This window comes from Nestor notabilis, unplaced genomic scaffold, assembly GCF_000696875.1.
Source record: "Nestor notabilis isolate BGI_N333 unplaced genomic scaffold, ASM69687v1 scaffold521, whole genome shotgun sequence".
NCBI classification, from domain to species: domain Eukaryota; kingdom Metazoa; phylum Chordata; class Aves; order Psittaciformes; family Psittacidae; genus Nestor; species Nestor notabilis.
In genome coordinates, this window is record NW_009914907.1 from 73,768 (window position 1) to 95,146 (window position 21,379).

The 21,379-nt window shown below is 46.1% G+C and overlaps 1 protein-coding gene across 2 annotated transcripts; it reads right to left on the minus strand.

The window, feature by feature from the left end:
- Positions 1-1,772: 1,772 nt before the first annotated feature.
- On the minus strand, positions 1,773-20,714 carry STK25 (serine/threonine kinase 25). Of its 2 annotated transcripts, XM_010023861.1 has the most exons (11): positions 20,664-20,714; positions 14,685-14,915; positions 13,212-13,268; positions 11,830-11,938; positions 10,467-10,624; positions 10,011-10,196; positions 9,649-9,794; positions 8,645-8,759; positions 8,280-8,351; positions 4,627-4,763; positions 1,773-2,648 (listed from the first exon to the last, which is right to left on the minus strand). In XM_010023861.1, exons 1-11 carry the CDS (start codon positions 20,712-20,714, stop codon positions 2,609-2,611), a joined length of 1,302 nt encoding a protein of 433 aa, XP_010022163.1. In that variant the 3' UTR covers positions 1,773-2,608. The 2 variants fall into 2 exon arrangements, with proteins under 2 accessions (XP_010022163.1, XP_010022164.1); XM_010023862.1 differs by lacking the exon at positions 14,685-14,915 and having other exon boundaries at positions 2,052-2,648; positions 20,664-20,693.
- Between the last annotated feature and the right edge of the window lie 665 nt (positions 20,715-21,379).

Sequence of the window (21,379 nt, forward strand, 5' to 3'; positions counted from 1 at the left end):
TGTGTTGTATGTGTCAGTCACATACTGGAGTCTGCCAGCAGGCATGTTTTCCTCTTTCACGAGAGCTCACCTACTGTAGCAGAGCTTTCTAGCACCAGGATTTGAAATACTATTTTTTAGAGTGTTCAAGTTACTCAGTAGTTTTCCAAGACTGTGGTTTGCAGCTCACACAGCATCAAGCAGCAGAGAGAGAGCACTGAGGCAGAATGATGTGGAGGAGGTGAGTGAGCATATGAGTGCCACCAGACTGGCGGAGCAGCTCCAGGGCTGGGGGGCCATTAAAGGTTATCTAGTTACCAGCAAAGGAGTAATCTAATCTGCTTCTTGCTGTATTCCCTCTATGCACAAGAAGTTCTTCAACAGGTCTGTCTCACAGGTCACTCTTAGATAGACATGAGGCAGGAAGAATGCAAAGAAAAGCAGCTTGAACAAATACTTTTTCCCTAATAATACAATGTTACAGCAGCCTCATTTGTTTTATTACTTTATTGAAAGTGGCAGATCCCTTTCAACGTTTTTAAAAACTAAAACCACTGTTGCTTTGAATACTGGACGAAGTTCATGGGGATTGTTTCCTTTAAAAAGTTTACTCATTACACTGCAGTGCATGTGAGTAATACTACAAGGTACCTTATTGACATGATTTGCTACCGTCATGAAACAGCAACTTCAAAAGCAGCAGGAGCCCTTCAGCTGCCTTTCCGCTGGGCTGCAGCCTCTGCCTTCCACCTCAGTAACTCCTGTTTTACATGTTAACTCCTTCTCCTGAGTAAAAAATGGGTTTGGTCTGTTCTTCATAAACGCAGGCTCAGAGATGGCTCTCACCCCAGAGAAACACCACCCTGCAGCAGAGCTCCAGCAAGATCAAACAGCAGCACCTCTTCTCTACTAGACCTGTTCATAGTGTTTGCTGAGCCTGTATTTATCCATCAGAGATGAAGAGTAAAGGATAGTCATAAGCTAAAGTGAACACCACACACTGAGGTTAGGGAATGTAGGGTCTTTTTGAGCTACTTTTAGCCCAGCACTTACGATTTGCAGGTCTGAATCAAAGTACCAAAACTCACGCCTTGTTCCTAACAAAGTGGCCTATCTTTGGAAAAAAAAAAAAAAATGCTGAATAGCTACAGCTTTTATTTTCAGTGGCTCTGGGTGAGCCACATCATTCACACCCAGACACCCAAACAAAGATCTGGATAGCTAAGGTCCTGCTGACCTAGTGGGAAAATCTTGACAATTAGAGAGCAGATCTCTAGGCAAACAGCTATCAAAGTTATGTTCCTAAGTCTGTTTTCCTAGACCTTTACCATAGCTTTAAGATCTGTGCATTTACCTAGATTAAAGATCTGTGTTTGTTATAAACTAGTATTATACAGAATGCAAAGCTAGTTAGGGATGGCTCCACTGGAACACCTTAAGCAGCCAATGCGGCCGCTGATGCTTTGATTTCTCTGCTAGCAACCACCACCACAGCCCTGGCTTCAGCAAGTTCAGATCCCAGGCTGAAGAAGAGCCAGAAAGGGAAAGTTGAGAAGGGGATGGAAGCTTTTGTGAACCCCCAGCCGCACAGATAGCGTTGCTGCTTAGCCATCCAACTGGTATCTTCTGTAGAGGACAGGTTTCTTGCCTCAAGAACTGCAATGAAACAGCAAGCTGCCTTTTAAACGGAAGCCCTGTCAGCATCTTTGGCTGTTGTGTCCCCTCCTGCCCCCCTTTTTTAACCCTAAATCTGCAATATTTGGGCATGCACAGTAGGTGTCTGCTCAGCTGCGAGACTTAGGACTGCATATCTAGTTGCTTCAGTTGCAGAAAGCACCAAGAAAAGGAACTCCACAAGCTCCCGAAACAAATGTAACCCCTTTGCCTTCCAGTCCCTGCAGACCCAAGGTAAGTTCTGCTGTTGCCTGAATGAGGTGAACCAAAGCCTAATAAATACAAAATGATGTCCCAGAGCCAGAAAGAGTACAGTCAGCAAACCCATCCTCCTGTGAAACGACACGCTGGGAAAGAGCAGCAGCATATTCGCTCAGCTGCTGCTGTACTTGACAATGTTTCATTACTAGTGTGTGAAGGAACTGAGGCAAACCTCCAGAATAATTGGAGAGCTGCTCAAACTTCCAAAGGCATGGAAATTTTCTATGCATGGAGAGCTTCCAAACATACCTGCACACACACATTACTGCTCACAAACACTTCTTTAGGAAGGGCAGGAGGCTAAAACCATCGGACTCGCCTTTGAAATATACCTCAATGGAAGAGAATCTCCCTCTTTTTCCAGCAGCCGGGCATTTACCAGTAACAAGCTGTGAATCAAACCAAGCCAAAATGGATACATCCATAGGGAACAATTAAAAACTGCATTGATTACATTGTAAAAACAATTAGACCACCCATCTCGGGTTCTGCAAAAGGTCTAAATTGTACTTGCATTGCAAACCCCACCCTGGGTTATCGTGAAAACGTGTAATATGGAGGCTCTGAAATGTCCTGGAGTCCATAACACAATGTTGCATCCAACAGCAGATGGTGGTCTGGATTAGAGATGTAGTTCTTATGTGAAGCTGGAAAAAATCCTTCCCCCTCAAACCAGCAGCAGGGAATGTCGGTGTCAGCGGGCCGAGGTCAGGTGGTTCCGACTGTGTGAAAACCTGCAAGGAGGAGTAACACATGGAACTGGGCACTGCTGTCCACTGCGAGCCCCCACGCACTGCACCAACCCACGTGTCTGCCGGTGAAGGGGTAGGCCTGGATGTGTTTTTCCCCACTCCCATTGCCACTGCCAGTTTTCTAGATTAAGGAGTCTTGAAAGGAAAAACAAGCTGTTTAACAGAAGCCAAGGTGGTGCTTGTTTCTGGCTTTTAAGACCCAATTTTAGGCTAATAAATTTTGAGCACTAGTGTTTTACAAGAAGAAATTAACCAAGGCTTCTGAGTTCTTGCAGACCTCCAAAACAAAACTCCAGTGTTTTGTCCTTTGCACCACCCAGTAGTGCCAATACTAGGCTGGTAGAAATGAATGATACTGTGACAGCTGCCCTGCAGTCACCCAGAACACATCTACAAGTACCTCCTGCTCGATTAGAAGCTCAAGTTTTTGCAGGTATCAGCAGGACACTTTCTGTGACCTCTGTGGGTCAGCCAGAAGAGACTAGGGTATTCTCTTTCCACCTTTAAGTGATTATTAGATGAGGGATATGAACATACTCATAGCATATTTGCTTGGGAGCTTGAACGACTTAGAACAGAAGCCCTAAAGAACGGCCAGTATTTTTGGTCCCTGGTATGTAAGGTTGCTCTTTGCTTGACAGCATCCAACAGATACTTGAGCTACAACCAAACTACACTAGCTTAAACCCATCAGAAATAAATGCTTAGAAAGCCCAAGGTCAAGGGTGTAAAGACTGTAAAGCTTGGCTTGCATTTACATTAGCAACCAGAGCAGAGAATGGATCCTTTGGTCATATGTATAGCAAAATACTTCCAGCTTTCTAACCAGTGAGGCAGCAAAGGTTAAGTTTCTCAGCTGGTGAGAAAAGGGTAAGATTTAGGACAGCCTGCTGTGAAAGGGAGGTAAGCCACATTAATGTTAAATAAAGCCTGAGAAACCTGTGATCAGGATCTGACATTGTTGCCTGCAGCACATGGATGTGACTGAACTTGGTGCCAGTAGTAGAAGCAGTTTTGATGCAGCACCTGCTGAGCAGCAAAGAATTAATTCTATCAGACTATACTCTTTCACTGGGTTAGGAAGTAATTCACTCCAGGAAAAATACCCTTTCCTGCTACCTGAAGCTGGGGAAGCAGAGTGATTTGCTGCACGTAGTGCTGAGAAGTACATTCCTTGCAATGAAACAGATACTTGCTATTCCAGAACAGATCTGATGACATTTTGCCTAGTCCTTGCTGCCTGGGTAACAGGGCCAGCAGGACATCATATGTGTGTACGTACACACACACGCATATATATATTTGTCATAGAATCGAGTGGAAGGGACCTTAAAGCTCATCCAGTTCTAACCCCCTGCCATCGGCAGGGACACCTTGAACTAGAGCAGGTTGATCCAAGCCTCGTCCAACCTGGCCTTGAACACTGCCAGGGATGGGGCAGCCACAGGTTCTCCAGGCAACTTGTGCCAGCGCCTCAGCACCCTTACAGTGAATTTGTTTCCTGTTGTCCAATCTAAATCTCCCCTCTGTCAGCTCAAAGCCATTCCCCCTTGTCCTGTCCCTATAGGCCCTTGTAAAAAGCCCCTCTCCAGATTTCTTGTCAGCCCCTTCAGGCATTGGAAGGTGCTCTAAGGTCTCCCTGGAGCCTTCTCTTCTCCAGGCTGAACAAACCCAGCTCTCTCAACCTGTCTGCAAGATAAAGGTGAACAGCAGCACCTTGCTGTGCTCTGCAACATTCACCTACACTACAGAAACCTATTCAGTGTGCAAAATTACTTCCGAGGCAGGAAGAACTGCTTCATTAAATGTAAAGCAGTTAAAAGAAGTGACATGGCTGACCTAATAGCCCCTTGTCATCAATATTCACTTTTCGGTAGTCTTTACTGCTCAGTTCCAGATTTTGACAATGGATCAGCTCACTGCCTGCTCCAGCCCAGCTCATACCCCAGAGGATGCTCACCTTTGTACCCGTTCCACCATGTGTGCTATCAGTTTGTCAGAGATGCCTGGGCAGGACTCCTCAGCCAAGCTAAAGGCGTTCTCCAGCTCCTCCATAGCTCCCACATTGCCTCCGGTCTGCTTGTGCTTATCTTTAAGCTGCAACCCAGAAATGGTGCGTTAGTGCCTTATCTCATTGCAGAAAGCACTGATCAAGCACTGCAGGACAGACATCAAGTCCTTTTCCCTTCTAGTATGACTCCACAAGGGTGCAGAGGGGCACAAACATTCTTCTGAAAACAATCAAAAAGTGGTCTTTTTTTAGGTCGGGAAGATGAAGTCCAATGTCTGGAGTTCAGACTTTCCTCCAGATACTAATAGCAATTAAAGTCCTTAATAAACAGGCCTTAATATATTCTTAAACAAGCTAAATGATACTAGAAATAGATCAACAGCCCTGAAAACCTGTAAGTAGTAACAGAACAAAGAACTCGTCTGTACCTGAACCAGTACAGTCACCTTTGCTGCTAATGACAGCTTAGATCCAGGCTAAAGGCTTGCAGAGAGGTAGGGCAGAAAATACCCTAACACCAGCAGTCAGTCACCACCACTTTTAATAACAACAAGAAAGTTTGAGTTGTTTCTACTGACTCGGAGGCTGAGGCACACTATAGATCTTGAATCTCTCCTTCCCATGACAGACCTTTCCTGGGGGACAGGGGAATGAAGCCTACACAGCAAGATCTCCATATGCAGCATCTGACCTAGATGAAAAGCCTCATCTATCACGGTCAGTGCATGCAAACTAGGCCTCACCAGCCACAAGGCTACTTGCACGTAGGTCCAGTTGTTAATTTGAAATAGGTAAACCTCTGTCATGAAAGAACTCCTGATGGGTCACTGATGCTGAGCATGAAGGAGTCTGCCACTGGAAAACCCACAGTCACATCCTCTGCAGCATTTCCCCAACTTCTCACACAAGCAGCTCATGTGGCAGCCCCTTCCCTCGTGTCCATCATTACACAGTAAGCTGAACAGAGATGAAAACCTTTTGTGGAACAAGCACTATCTGCCAGCTAACCACTGTCAGGTTTGATTAAGCTCCTGTTAGGCTATGCTGATTAAAGGGCTTTACATAAGCCTCGCAGTTCTTTGCCTGCAGTTCTAGGATCAGCCTTTCCTGTTGTTGGAGCTCACCTCTTCTCCATGGTGCAGGAAGCAGGACAATGTGAATGCTAATTCCCAGCTGCACTGTCCCTGTGCTCCAAGTTCCCCGCTGGAAGCAAACGGTTCCTAATCAAAAAGAGCTGCTGCCCCTTCAGTGGGGCAATTGCTCAAAAACACAAAGCCTCAGCTGGGGGAGAAACTCACTCATGCCTCTGCTCCTTCGGCATCGGTGGGGGCATGGAGGGCAACTCAATTACACATCAAGGATACAGATTTCTTAGGCCAAAAATAGCTGTAATGCCAAAGCCAAGGATTTGGTTTGCTGTGTACCTCATCAAAGACTGCCTGCCCCAGAGCAAAATGAGACACAGGGTCTGTCCTGCAGGTAAGGTGCCAGTCTGTTATCGGCCTTTGATGCTAAGCCACTGACATATAGTTTGCCCAGCAACCTGTGATGTGAGCAGTCTGATCCTGTCACTTTCCACTGCAGAAGGGCTCCTTGGAGGTTAGCAGGGGTCCTGCACAAAGCCTTACCAGTTGGCTTTTATTTACTGCTTGGCCCTCCAGGCCAAAATACCTTACCTTTCCTCCCTGCCCCAGAAAAGGCAGATGGGCTTCTAGATTTGCAGTTGCCCACATCTGTGTTAATGAACCACCGTGGGTCATTTTCAATACTAGCATTCATTAATATGCATGCAGGGAAGGCATAGAAAAGATTACAAACAGCATCTCAGTAAGATTTCAATTCATAAAGCCCAGCTTCAGGCCCTTTATAGAAAGAGGTGAAAAAGTGCCAGTTTATTGAAACCTAGCAGGTCTAAGATGCAGCAATGAGAAGGAGATAGTCTGCTGTTGGTAGGAAACTAGAACTGAAACAACACATGCAACCAGCAATGAAGCAGCTTCCCTACTTGGACTTGGAGAAAAGTTTTCTTCCAACCCCATGCTATGCAGAAGCCAGGTTATTCCAGAGACTGTCCAGAACCTTCCCTGAACCTGATTGCACTGCATGGGATCAGGAGAGCCAGCAGGGAAGTCTAATGAAAGGAAAGGAGGATCGGCAAATCTGGGGCAAGGGAGACAAACCAGCAGAGATGAAAGGTCCAAGTGGGCACTTCCTGCCTGGAACCAGCACAGCAAGCTTGGTAAGGAGAAGCACGAAGATGCACTCATTGGTTTCAAGAACTCACAGCTCTGAGCACTCCCTCACCCAGAAGGCTCCTAAACCAAAAGGACTGAGAACCAGGTATCAGTGGTTATGCTGCACAAACAAACTGCCTCCATCAGAAACCAACGTTATTTACATCCAGTTTTATCTCATAGGCCCAGGCCTACAAGACCCAGAGTATCTGTCTCATGCTCCGATCTTTGAAGTAAGGCCCAGCGGAGTACAGAAGAGGCCAGTTAGCTAAACTCTCAATTTCCAAAGCTGTGCTGTCCCAACAGCCTGTTTTTCAGAATGACCTCTGTTTTCTGCCCTGCACCAAACCCTCTTTCCACCATAGCTCTAGATAGATTTCTAGACTTTCCTCTAGACCTGAGGAAAGAGATTTAAATCCAGAGACTATCCCTGAAAAAGTACAGCACTCTGCTGGACCACCCCTAGAACAGCATCAGGATCCAGAAAAGAGCAAGTCATCAGGACAAGAGAAAGGGTCCCTGTGACCCAGCACCCCAAGGAAAGAACCCTGACATGCAGGGTCTGTGTGATTTCTTCTGAAGCAGAACCTCCTTTCCCACACTCCTGCGGGAAACAGCAACTGAAGCCCATAGCCAGTAGTCTCCCTGTGATTATCCTCTTCTCCCTTAAAACAACACTCAGCTGGAAAGACAATTCAGCTCTCTGCTGATACAGGCACTATCCCATCATTAATGGTAGCTTTTAATTTCACATCCCCACCCAGAACACAAGGAAACAGGGTGGATTTTCCAAACACATTTTCTTAGCCTACCTGCCACAGGCCATACGGTGGGTAACTCCTTGGCCAGTAATAGCAGGCATGTATAAAGAAGATGCCTAGTAACTGGCAAAGTCAACTCCTGCTCTAGTCCACCCACATTCCCCTCAGTGACTCTGCTGTGGACAACTACATATAGCACGAGGGCAGGGAACATGCACAGTGACAGGCAAGCTCCAATACCTGCTGCCCTAACGGGAGCTGGACTTCAGCCACAGATGCCAGGGACATCAGTGTCCAGAATTGTCTAGGCATTAGCAAACCTACGACACAGATAAGAAACAGGCACTCCTCTACCTTATCCTCACCAGAAGACAACACAGTAATGCTGTACTTCTAGGAACACAAGTGTATTGGAAAGAACACTCCAGCGGCATATATGCTTTCCTAACATAAAGTATAAACCTCTGAAGAGGCACAAATGCTTCATAGTCCCTTAATCCTACTAGCTATCTCACTGCACCTCCCTTTCCTAAATCTCTGCAATTTACTGGTCCATGTCAATAAATTCATCTCCAACCATCACAGACACCAAGAAGGTTCTACTCACCTCCCCAAAAACTGGGTGAACAAGCGTGGAGAGACACTGTGACCGTGGTTGCCTCTTGATGGGCTCAGTAGGCTAGAAAGCAAGATGAAAAAGTTAGAAGCACAAGGAAAGGCTCCTAAAGCACACAAACTACAAAGTCTTTAGTAAATTCACAGCATCTCAGGGCAGTCCCCTCACCAGATCTCAGAAAAGCCAGAGACTGCAGTACCCTGATGATATGGAGAAGGCAACTCTGGGTCACCAGCTCTTGATACCCACACTAAAGTTGATTTTAGACAGAACACGAGTGACTGGTAGCCTCCCCAAGACCCTCCAAAGCTTGTGTTAGTTCAGTCCACTTCTGAAAGAACAGAGAGCAAACAGACCTTCTGGGAACCATGAAGAGCCATTCCTTTGTGCAGCTTGCTCAAGGAGTTGGGGCGAATAGTTGGTGGGAATGTCCAGATTGGACCCTGGTCTCCATCCTCTGTGTCTGCATCACTGCAAATGAAAAGGGGTAAGTCAAGACAAAGCCTCACTCCACACACTGGGTGTTTTACCCACGCCTTCCCATAGTCACAAGCTCTCCCCCACCTGACTGTCATATCACCACAGGGCCCCAGGCATTTCACTATTCCAGAAAAAAATCCTAAACAGAAACCACTTCTGTCTCTACAGCCCATATAGAGCACCACAGAAACCTGCGCTAACTACTACACCATGCTTCTAAATGACCACAAGCACTTTCTGCTCTAGCCAGCTGAAGACAGTTCAAAATGTGAGTTAAATTTAGGAGAATTTAGGACAAACCAACTCACAATTTGAGTGGCCAGGCTTACATATTTCAAGCCAACCTCCCAGTCATTGGTAACTTGAGTTGCTGCCACTGCAGGTGAAGAAAAGTTCTGTGACACCAGCCTGGCAACGAAGTGCCCTTTCCTCACCCAAAGCTCACAGCCTCATGCCTCCACATCAGTAGCAGAACACTCTACCCACTAATACACAAACACAATCACAGCTGTTTGCCACAGTTACTAAAGCCTGTAGCTCTTGTATTTAACTGAATGTGCATAAAATACAGGCAACAAGAGCCTCGGTTACTAGCTATGCACAGATTAGATGTTTCTTCTTGGTACTTCTGATTCCTTACACTCAGCAAAGAGGCTCCACAGGTTAATATTAGCACCAGGTCCCACTGAACAGGGGTAACAGCCTGTTTCTTCAGGCAGCAGTCACCTGCTGCCACAAACAGATGCTCTCAGGTCTCCCCCTGAGCTACCGTAAGAGCTCCAACTCAGGTGGGGAAAAGGACCCAAGCTGTTTGCTGTAGGCTACCCCAGGGCACACAGGGTATAGCAGGGATGCCCCTCCATGCAGAGCATGTACGTACGTATCAGAATCTCCAGAACTGGAATCTTCTCCATGGCCTTCTGACTTCCAGCGCTTGAACCGATCTATCAGCTCCATTAGGAATGAGGTTTTCTTGGTGTAGCGTGTGATGAACTTGTGCTTTAGCAATTCTTTAGCTGTTGGCCTCTGGAGCAAATAAGGAAATCATGCTACATGTAACCATCTCTGCACACTAACCATGCAAGTGCACTGATTTCAATTCTTGCCAGGCTTGCCTGTCCATTCTGTAAGCTCAGTACTTCTTTCTCTCCAGAAACCTTGCACCAAAAGGTCTTCTGATAAATAAATCTTTGACCTCTGCAATCCTTTATACAAATGCACAGGTGGATAAGCAATACTCACAAATCTAGGGTCCTTGTTGAGGCAGGCTTCCACAAATTCCTTGAAGGGCTTGCTGTGGTGACCCTCAAGTGTCGGAGGGTTATTTTTGGGGATCAGGAAGAGAACCCTCATAGGATGCAAGTCAGAATTTGGAGGCTCTCCCTTTGCTAGTTCAATGGCTGTAATTCCAAGGGACCAGATGTCTGCCTGAAAGAAGAGCAAGAATAGTGACAGCACAGAACAGCAGGGAGCAACTCTGCAACATGGAAGTATGCAATTCCAGCACAACTGAAGGGCTGATCACATAAAATCAGATAAAGTGTTTCATGTCTAATAGACAAATTTCTCCAACAGACCCTGAACCATGACAGGAAAGTACTGTTCTTGCAATAAGCAGCACTTCCAATCTCTGTATTAAACCTAGCATCATCTTATCTATAGTAGCACCAAGTAGCAATCCTCCCGCTCCCAGCTCACCTTGAAGTCATAAGCAGACTGTTTGATGACCTCTGGTGCCATCCAGAACGGAGTCCCAACAAAGGTGTTTCTCTTGATTTGTGTGTCTGTCAGCTGTCCAGCCACCCCAAAGTCAGCCAGTTTCACATCTCCTTGTTCCGAAAGTAGCACGTTGGCAGCTGTTCACACAAATAAGCATTAAGTTTGAATCAAGCCCAGCCCACACAGGACTGAATACTGAGAATGGACCTCCTGTGACACCCTCCTTTGCCCCAGTGAAAACCCTCAGCTCAGAATTTACCTACACTGGCTAACATGAAACAAGTTCACACACTTAGCTGGATCAGAAGGGAAATATTTCTAGAGTAGTAGCAAGAAGTAGATGTGAAGGGACACACAATCAGCTAGATTGATCCCTGGCCACACAAAGACCAGAGGGCAGCAAGATAATCCAAATGGTGGTCTTTTTTTTTTTTTTTTCTTTTTTCCAGAGGAGCATCAGCACAGGTTAAATAGCAGATCCTTCTAAAGAGCTCACTAGTCCTGGTCTTGTACTGCTTCCCACTCACTCGGCTTAAGACAGTGACATTGTGCAGGTTTTGGGATGAGGGTTTTTTGTAGGACTTCTCGTTGTGAGAGAGACCCTACCTACAAGCTTTCAGCATTTCCCAGCTGGCAGCCAGCAGTCCTGCACAGCTTGAAATGTGCTAGAAATGTTCAGTCTCACACACGCAATGGAATCTTTTCAACATATCCCCCTGCATGAGGTTTCTCTGTTCTGCTTGTTCAAATCCCCTCCTGCAGAGGGTCAGAGCAGTCAGCATCCAACACTGGCCACATCTTCACAGCACCATCCTCCCACCCTCCTGCTGTCCTCTGATGCTCTGTGCTTGGTGTGAGACTGCTCTTTGGGAGGCAGATGCCAAGTCTCTCTACACTGCATACAGCCAATGACTATAAAAATCAGGAACAGGATAAGCTGACACAAGCTGCCCTGATTTTCCAGTGCTGTGAACCCTGCATGAGGACAGCTCACCTTCACAGTAAGTTATAATCAGCATACACACGCCTGAGGTCCAGCAGTAAAGCAGCCGTCCAGACAGCTAGTATTTGAGCATGCCTTTCATTGACTCCTTTCCTGTAGCACCCTGCCTGTCCAAACTGCAAATGCCAGATAAGAGCTACAGATCCTTACTGGTACTCTAAATCCTAAAGACCTGAAAACTATGACTTGCAATAAAAGGAAAAGCATCACATACAGAAGTAAGCCACCCAACAGGGAAAGTAACACTGAGAAACTGTCTTTGAAGCCTCTCAGATTACTGCTGAATCTGATGTTAGTAACATCCCTTACAAGAAGGAGAGCTGAGCTCTTTACTCTTACCTTTGATGTCCCTGTGGATCTTCCTCTCAGAATGTAGATAATCCAGACCCTTTAGGATTTCTCTCAGGATAGTAGCTATGTAAGTCTCCTCTAGGGGTCCTGGCTTCAGCTGATAAAGGGCAGAAAGATGACTTAAAAGCTGGTGACTTATGCCTTGGATTTTCCAGCTTCTCAGTTTGTGTCTTGGAAACTTTGGCCAAGCAGGTCACGCTCAGCAGAAAGCACCTATTGTAGGCCTAGTGCTCATTCTGCGAGCAGAATGCTGGACTTTGCACCTGGCAATATTAAATGGAAATCTTTGGAGGGTTTTCTATTAGTCTATTAAAGGCTTCCCAGACAAACAGCAGAATACTCATCTCCCGCTTTGGCCTGGAAATACTTCGGTGAACAGAACATCTTAACAGTTTCTCCTGTTCAAGCCTCTCTGCCAGCATGCAAGAACTGAATTTCAGCCACTGCAAAAGCCCAGAGACAACTTCTACCCTCTGGGTGTGAAGTCTTGTACCAGAGTTCTCCTTTCTATCAGTTCTCCTCTAAACAAGTCTTGCCTTCTCAGTGCAGTAATTGAGGTTCTCACACTAAGATGACTTCTGCTGATGACAGCCTCCCCCCAGCTACACCCTTCCTCAAGTCAGTGCAGGCTCAGCAGTTTTTACTGTATGACCTTAGTTACTGCTCTGGAAAAACTGGCTTTATTGTCCTCAGGAGATAGCCAAGACCCTGTAACAGAATACAGCACAGCAGAACTTCACTCCTGTGCTTATTCTGCATCTGTATTCCCTTAAAATCTGGGGTAACTTCTTAGACATCATTTGTAGTATCAAACACCTGGGAACCCTGATTATAGACCATTTACTGTATGACCTTAGTTACTGCTCTGGAAAAACTGGCTTTATTGTCCTCAGGAGATAGCCAAGACCCTGTAACAGAATACAGCACAGCAGAACTTCACTCCTGTGCTTATTCTGCATCTGTATTCCCTTAAAATCTGGGGTAACTTCTTAGACATCATTTGTAGTATCAAACACCTGGGAACCCTGATTATAGACCAGGTTCCTAACTGTGAGTTCTGATTAGGTGAAGTATGGATTTGTACTGCTCCAAAACAACTGGCTGCTGTCACATTTCAGTTCACTGGCTCTTCTCATTGTAAAGCAGCAGAGCACACTGGAGAACGGTGCTTTGACAGCCAAGCTCCATGCAAACCTTTCTGCTGTTCAGAAATATGCACAACCAGTGTGTCTGTCCTGCACCGCCTACCCTGCAGGCACGCGGCTGTCAAAGAGATGGTACATGGCAAGTGAGTGTCTGGTTTATGGGCATTTCACAAACCAAGGCTCCAGCCAATGTTTTTCATGGTCCAGAGCTTACCATATACTTACCAAATCCAGGGCTGAACCTCCTCCTAAGTACTCCATGATTATCCACAGCTTAGTGCCCTGCAAGCAAGAGCACAAATCAAGAGCAAAAACAATGATAAAACCAGACAGAAAAGTGAAAGACGCCAGAGGCAACAAGACACATCAGTAGTCCTGTACACAATCCACAACACCTCAGAGGCTGTTGTGGAGCTCCTAGCTCCTCTTTCTGATGAACCAGCATTATAGTGGTGGACCTGCCAGCTTGAAGGGTACAATCAGCAAGATGCTCTCTCACTCCTCAGAGAAGAGATTTCCAGAATGAGGTTCACAGGGTCCTGGTAGAAGATAAGCAGTAGATCTATGAAGCTACAGCTTGCTTGGTGTTTTCAGCTAAAGGCTGAGGATATGCATTATGGCCTTTGAAAAATGTGCAAGGATAATTAGGATCCATAGAGCTCAGGAACAGTTTGCTACAGAATCAGTGTTACACACGCCTCCAGCAGCCGGTATGCAGACGCCTCTTCTGGTCCTCACTACTAATAATTTCTGTTGGAATTCCTAAACCTGTTCTCAATGGAAGCGTTATCAGCACTCCTCCAAAGACTCAGTTCCTGTTCTTTTCATGATTTTTGATGAAATTATGATCACAAGATCATAGAATCACAGAATGGTTTGAGTTGGAAAGGATCTTAAGATCATCTAGTTCCAGCCCCCTGCCATGGGCAGGAACGCCTTCCACTAGACCAGATTACTCAAGGTTCTGTCCAACCTGGCCTTGAACACGATCAGGGATGGAGCACTCACAGTTTCCTTGGGCAACCTATTCCAGTGCCTTGCCATCCTCACAGTAAAGAATTTCTTCCTTATATCCAACCTAAATCTCCCCTGTTTAAGTTTGAAGTCACTACCCCTTGTCCTATCACTAAGTCCGTGGTGAACAGTCCCTCCCCAGCATCTTTATAGGCCCACTTCAGATACTGGAAGGCTGCTATGAGGTCTCCACGCAGTCTTCTCTTCGCCGACTGAACAGCCCCAACTTTCTCAGCCTGTCTTCCTATGGGAGGTGCTCCAACCCCCTTATCATCCTTGTGGCCCTCCTCTGGGGTCACAAAGTACAGCTTCAAACGCCATTTCTTTCCAGAGGCATAACGTCCTCAGTGTTACTACCTTAAAACTGTGGTATTTTGGAAGAGTATTCCACAAATTTCCTTTCAGAAATGGTCAGCCTCTTCTCCCCACTGAAGTGCCTGCTTTTGGGACCACACTGTACCAGGCACCTTATTTCCGTGTACTCTGCAAGCGTCTTAAAGCCCAGTCTCCTATTAATACCAGATAAACGCAGTGAGCAGAGGCACTGCTGTTCCTGCTGCCACATTGACACTCACGGTTTGGACACTCCGCAGTGCTGTATGCTACCATAAGCTGCAGCACCCACAGAGAAGCCCACCCCATTCCCAAACTGCTGGCAAAAGAATTGCCACAGCTTTGCTCTACCTTCAAGTAGGAGCCATAGTACCGGGTGATGTAAGGACTATCACACTGGCTGAGCACTGTAATCTCCTGCTGAATGTCCTCAATTTCATCCTCAGCCTCCTCCAGATCAATGATCTTGATAGCAACCACCTCCTTGGTGCGATTGTCGATCCCTTTATACACTTCACCAAACGATCCTTTGCCGATCCGCTCCAGCTTGGTGAACAGTTCCTCAGGATCCACCCTGGAGTGCTACAACAGAAAGCAGAGATGGAAGAAGCCCGTTAAGTCCCACAGCAGCCTGCAGAGTGCCATGCACAGACATACTCATCTCCTTATCTGTGTTTAATTCATCTAAACCTCACAAACCCTAAAATGTCTTCATGTGCTGAGAAATTTAACACAAAATACATCCAAGATGAGAACTGAAGAAACCTCTTAGGTGGACTTTCTGCCCCTACAGAGCATAGTGGGAGAAGAAGGGGAGAGAAGCCCAGAAGGACAATGTCAGCAAGTATCCTTATGGAAAATGTCAGTTCCTTTGGGACAAGCCTGCTCAATAGCAGGCACCAAACTTGTATCCAAGCAGCTCTATGAGCAAGCACTTGTTCACACTTGAATAAAAAGACAGGCAAAGGTGTACCAGAACCAGCCTTCTTCTGAAGAGCCAGATGAGAAAATGGGCACAAGCAAGAGGCCATAAGAAGTTGTTCACAAAAATGTTTCCTTAGTCTGCCTTCCTGCACTCAAAGATTGGAACAATTCAAAAGATCTGAATCCTTTCCTACTTGTTTGCAGGGTGAAATACTGCAGAAATATAAAGACCAGTTCGCATTAGCTGCCTTCTCTGCTGCAGCCTTATTTCCAGGCAGCATCCTGCCCAGCTCTCTTCAGATGTGTGCAGAGGAAGCCTCATGTCTTTTGGAAGGTCAGCAGCAAGGAGGCGAGACACCTGCCCATCCCAGAGGAGACAAGAGAGCTGAATGGACACTCCAATCTGCAGACCTGCTTTTCTGGAACAGCCTCTAATCTGGCTGACACACCCAGATGCAAAAGCAAACAGCATTTCCCTCATTAGATAAGCACATCAACTGTGAAGCTACTGACATGATCATCAGAGACATACTGACTTTTTAACAGCAGCTTCAAAGTTAACTGTTTATTAAGATGAGTATGGACAAGAAAGTGAAGAAATCAGAATCATTTTCTGAAGCTATTTCATTCTCTCCAGCTGTAGATCCTGAGGTCCTGCTCTGCTTCAGGCTCTTCATCACTAAAAGGCTCTTTGTGATTAGTCTTTCTGTCTTCTTTAAAAACAAGTCTATTCAAAAAACAAGCTGGAAAACATGGCCTGGCCCAGGAGGTGGCCAAGCTGTTTTCCACACCCAGAACTTCTGAGTCTCACCTCCAACATGCCACCCAGAGCACCGCTCCCTTGTGAGGGCCTTGAGCTGGCAGAGATTTTATCTGAGAACAGGGCAGCTGCATTCTTCCATCTAACACCAGGTTCCAGCAGTAGAGCCATCACTGAGCAGCCCGAGGTGCTGCTTAATGATTAAGCCAGCCAGTCATTACAGGTTGTTTGCTTTCTGCACCCCATGCATTGCTATATGGAATAAGCCAGGCCCAGAATGAGCTTTACAGTCAGCTCACTCAACAGGATTTCCCCATGCATTCCAGTCCAAGATACAGAAGGATAACCAAATATCCTTGAGCATCCATGGCAACACTGAAACAGGCTGTACTTTGAACAAATGCACTGGAACAGACTGGAGGGGATACGCAGAGATGAAAGGAACTGGAGATACTTGAGAGGGACTGGAAAGAGAGAGGCTGTGGAAAGGAAGAAGATTTGAGCTTGAGAAATGCCATGAGACAACATAAGAATGATGACTGCAGCACAAGGAAAACAGTCTGGCTAGTCTAGGCTCTCAAGAGGCCAGAAGCAGTTTCCACCTCTTGACCAACTTACAGGAAGGGGCAACAAGGTATCCTAGATGTTTCCTTGCACAGTCACCTACTGCACCATAAAAATGCCACTCATTACAGCAGCCACCATCACACATTAGGGAGAAGGGAGATAAAGAGGATCATCTCCTAGAAGCACCTGGCTCAGCTGGTAAAGGAAACTATCCACATGAATCCTGCAGGGAAGCAAACCTCCAAGAGAACCTTCCTCCTCTCCCACATAAATAATCTTGCTATGAGAAAAGAAATGGCAAGGTGTAAGTCACTGCGCCCCTCCTCACCCCGGCATGGCACATCAAAGAATCAGGACTGATTCGTCAAGAACACAACATCAAACAGAAGAACACCGGCTACTGCAGGCAGGTTTTGGGACAACCACTACTTTACACACTGGGCTCTGCAATCACAGACAGCTTCGTAATCAAGCTTCCATACTTTGATGTCAGTTGATCCCATTTCCTATGGAACGAAGTGAAGGAATTAAACCTTCCTGACAAGCACATGGAAACTTTGGCTCAGGGGAGTCAGGAAAATGATACGATTCTGATGGGCAGCGGAGACAGACCCACCACATTAGGCTGGAACACGAACCTTTGTGTGTAAGTACTGAATTTATCTTCCCAGTGCCAGTACAGGGCAAGAATATGACGCTACAGAAGTCCTGAGGACGTGCAGTCCTTGACAGAGTTGCCAAAAATCACACAAGTCATACCCAGCAACAGCCAGAAGCTAGTAGCGAGTATGGGCAAAGCAGTAGAGTCATTCCAGCCATGGTTACAGGCTCCTGGATGCCTGCTGCAGGACCAGTCTGCTAAGGAATATTTTTACTTTCTGTAAACAGGGAGGAGGAAACAGCCCATCCCTGGTTCAAGCAGGTCAGTGTCTGCCCAGCAGAGACATTGCCAGTTGGCATTTTTGTGGAAGCAACTCTGAATCCCCATGACAAACTAAGATAAAATAATACTCCTCTGCAGGACATCTGCTCAGAAGCTCTTATCTACTCAAAAGGTTTCTGTTTGAGTTGCCACAGGGTAACTTGCTGATGATGAGCAAATGTTCAGATCAATGGGCACACAAGCCTCAGCACTCATCAGACAGCAGGACAAGTGCAGTGCCAGGAATGGAGAGCTATGCAAGTACACTGCTCCTTCAGAAGAGAAGCACACTGCTACCCTCAGGGGGGTCAAGCAGTGGAGGCAGAGAGGAAAGGAAGACATTCTGTGTAGCCTGACTGCCCCCTAGCCCAATAAATTTGTAGCACTGACATGAGGGATGTAACAAGCACGATCTGTCCCTCTTCTAAATATGAATTAATCTCAGTGCCAATCTTGTTAGAGAATCATCCTGGCTGCAAATCCATGTTCTGCGACTGCACAGGTACAAACACAACTGAAAATCTTCATTTGCAGAAAGTAACAGAATCCAGATGAAATGCTTTACACCTGCATAAATGAGCATAGTTAACCCAAAGCAGCTTATTAGCACCTGTCAACTGTGCAACTGCTCACCAGCTTGGGATCTTTCCACTTTCTTCCACATTCACAGAACTCACCAGGGCTGCAAAACGGAGCTGCAGACCAGAGTCTGAAGAGCTAGCTGACCAGCTGCTGCTCCTTCTTCAACCACAATGCATAAAGCCTTTAAAAGATGGTCACCTCATCATACCTTTTTGGTTGACTGTCAACTACACAGCAGTTCTGGAGCAAAAATCCTCATGCTCTTTCTCCCTGTTGAGAGCAGTCAGACACTAGAGATGGCTCAGCTGGCCATGAACAGGCTTTGGGAGGGAGAGCACACAAAGCATCATCTCAATTGTACATGCAGGAAGGGGAGAGAATAACTATGAAAAGGACGAGGACAATCTACTGGTAATGTGCTCCGCTTCTGCCCTCCAGGGTGTAATCTCAGAGCACAGGAAAGAAGGATGCTCTGTCATGACAGGTGTGGGGGTGTTTGCCATCACGACTGATGATGCCATGTTTTAAAACAGAGTGACTCACTGCAGACATCAGGAATTAAGAGTTGCAGCGTGTTCTGAGGCAAGCCTGGCAGTAACACCAGCTGCTCATGAAGAAAGTATGGGTTTCGCAGGTCTGCCACCTCCAGCTGCAGAGGCATGATATCCATAGCCTTTGAGAGGAGACTAGAGAAGAAGAGTGAATAACTACCTTCATTTACCCACACTTCATGCTACACGCTGACCTCTGGGCCATCAACAGAGATATCTGCAGCAGGTACTATGTTCTCTTTGGGGATATCAGCTTTGTATCTGGAAACATTTGAAAGCTTCCCTGCCTCTATGAAATTTGTGCACAGCTCTTCTCAACTAAAAGACTTTTGAATTTCTGGAGTATAGACAAGAGGGAAGTTTGTGTTCAACACTTTGAAAAACACAAATTTGTCTGAGTCCCAACTTGCTTCACAGATAGCATTCTTTTGCTTCAAGGGAGTGAAACATTACTTAGCTAAAGAACTTGAACTGCTTCTTCAGGGTCACATAAGGAAAAACAAAACTAGAAGCAGAGCTCAGATCAGAGCTTTACACACAATAACACAAACACATCATTGAGCAGAAAGACCGAAGGCCCACTGTGCTGTATTTACACAGCAAAGGGGAATCAAGAAAAGAGAGAGCCAACCAGCTGAGGCAGGGAAATGGAGGCACAGACATAAAGGACCCTGGGGATTTGCCTCAGGTAACCCAGCAGATCAGCAACAGAACTGGGAATCAAAGACAGCTCAAGCCTCTGACATTCCAGTCCAAGTCTTCGTTTCTGGATTTTCACAGCACCTCCCTAAACTCCAAAGAGAACATCAGGCCAATTCCCGCTTCCCTTCCACCAAGACCTCAGTTACACAGATTGCGAGGTCCCATCAAGGATTCCTAAAGAGATCTGAGGAAGGGACAAGACAGATTGCTTTCCTGTTCCAGGACCAGACAGAGAGTCCTGGGATGACAGAATCTGAGAATGCCTTACATTTACATAATTGATTCAGAGATGAGACCACTGGAACTCTGATAAGCTTCATTAGTGAATGTTGTATACAAAAAAGCTTTAGAGCAACCTCCTCTGTAGCTACAGAACTCAGATCTCAGCCCTAACCAGACAGTAGCCTTTCCTATTCCTTTAATTTTTTTCCCTGTACAATGACTCACTCAAGTACTATATCTGCATTTAATTCCATACACGCTTTGGGAAAACAGTTTATGTGAAAGCCAGCATGCAAAATAAGATGCATTGCAAATCAATTTTAAATCAGAAAAGGCTTGGAGAAAGCATTATCTCAAACCACTGAAGTTTTTAGTATTATAACGCTATACCCGGAGCAGAACAGGAAAATGCCAAAAATTCTTAGAAACCATGGTTTAACAAGACCTACATTCAGTATTGACATCTGCCAATAATCAAACACACCCCACAACCAAATCAGAAGAAAGAAGATTCAAGCCAATATTATTAATGTGGTTTAGCTTTTAGTCATGACATCATCCTTCCACACTCCTTTTGTGCAAATGTCATCACAACAAACAGGATTTAACCACATCCATGAGGCTGGTATCCTTCTCAGAAGAATTAAACATTCAGCATTAAATATCACTGCCTCTTACGCAGGAAGCTTACAAGCACTGTTTTCTCAGTTCTACTGCTATGAACGCTTCAGTAAGGTGTGTCTGGCACAGCCTGAACACATGGCTCTTCTGTCCCCATTTCTAGGCTTCCCCTCCAAAATAATACTGAGAGTGCCAATGACTTCTGTCTTCCTAGGAGCAAAGTTAACCTCAGACAACAGCATGATCCTGGACAAAGAATTCCCTTTCTATATGGCTGGCAACCTAACACTATCAGTCCAGCACCGCCATGGAATAAGACACAAATCAATTGCCCAACAGGAGTAAGCCGAGACACGTGCAAGAAGAGATAAAGAGTGGCAAAAAATGATTTCCTGGTTATTTAACTCATTTCAAGAACAAGTGTAAGGATGTTTGCTCTTGATACAAGAGTTTGAAACTAATTTTTAATTGCCACTTACTTGGCTGGCAAATTCTCTCAAGTGAGCCATGCCTATAGGATGGTCAGACATCCGCTTTTCCAGAATCAGGAAGGGTTGGGATGTCGTAGCACAGAGGAAAAGTGATGCTTTCTCATCCACTGGTCAGCTGTGACAAACAAGAACACACCAGCTCTAACTCGAGGTCCTCAGAGCCCAGCTCATTCACCTAAAGAGTTACTTGCATCTTTTTGCCCTGAATTTGCAGTTCTCCTTGAACCCACCAGCCCATTCCAAGAATGCCAGCCCCTCCTTGCAAACCCCACTTCCCAGTTCTTTCCAGACGTGCCTTCCAGATCAGGGAACCTCACTTTAACGATATACACTGACAAAGCGTCAGGCACCATTTTCCCCACCATCACCTCAGCGTGCTCCCCAGTATTACAGCTGCCCCTATAGCACTATCCCTTCATCACCGCTCCCAGCATCTTCCTCAGCACAGCCCACATCATCCTCAAACACCCCTTTCCTCCTACTGCTCCCCAGTAATCCTCTCACTGAGAGCACCCCTCTGCTCCCATTCTCCCCAGCAGACCCACTTGCAAAGCTCAGCTCCCCCGTGCACCTCTTCTTCCTCAGGAATCCCAACCCAAACCATCCCTGGGCACTGCCCCGTGTTCCTCAGCAACCCTCCCCGCAGGGCTCCCCTCCACCTCAGCAACATCAGAGCCCCAACCCAGCGCGACCCGTCAGCTCAG

Coding starts and splice junctions, on each gene's coding strand:
- STK25 (XM_010023861.1), bottom strand. CDS start 20,714: ATGTCTGACCATCCTATAGGCATGGCTCACTTGAGAGAATTTGCCAGC. Junction 13,269..14,684: donor ACTATGGCTCCTACTTGAAG/GTAGAGCAAAGC, acceptor TCTTGCTTGCAG/GGCACTAAGCTGTGGATAAT. Junction 10,197..10,466: donor AGTCTGCTTATGACTTCAAG/GTGAGCTGGGAG, acceptor CTCTTCTTTCAG/GCAGACATCTGGTCCCTTGG.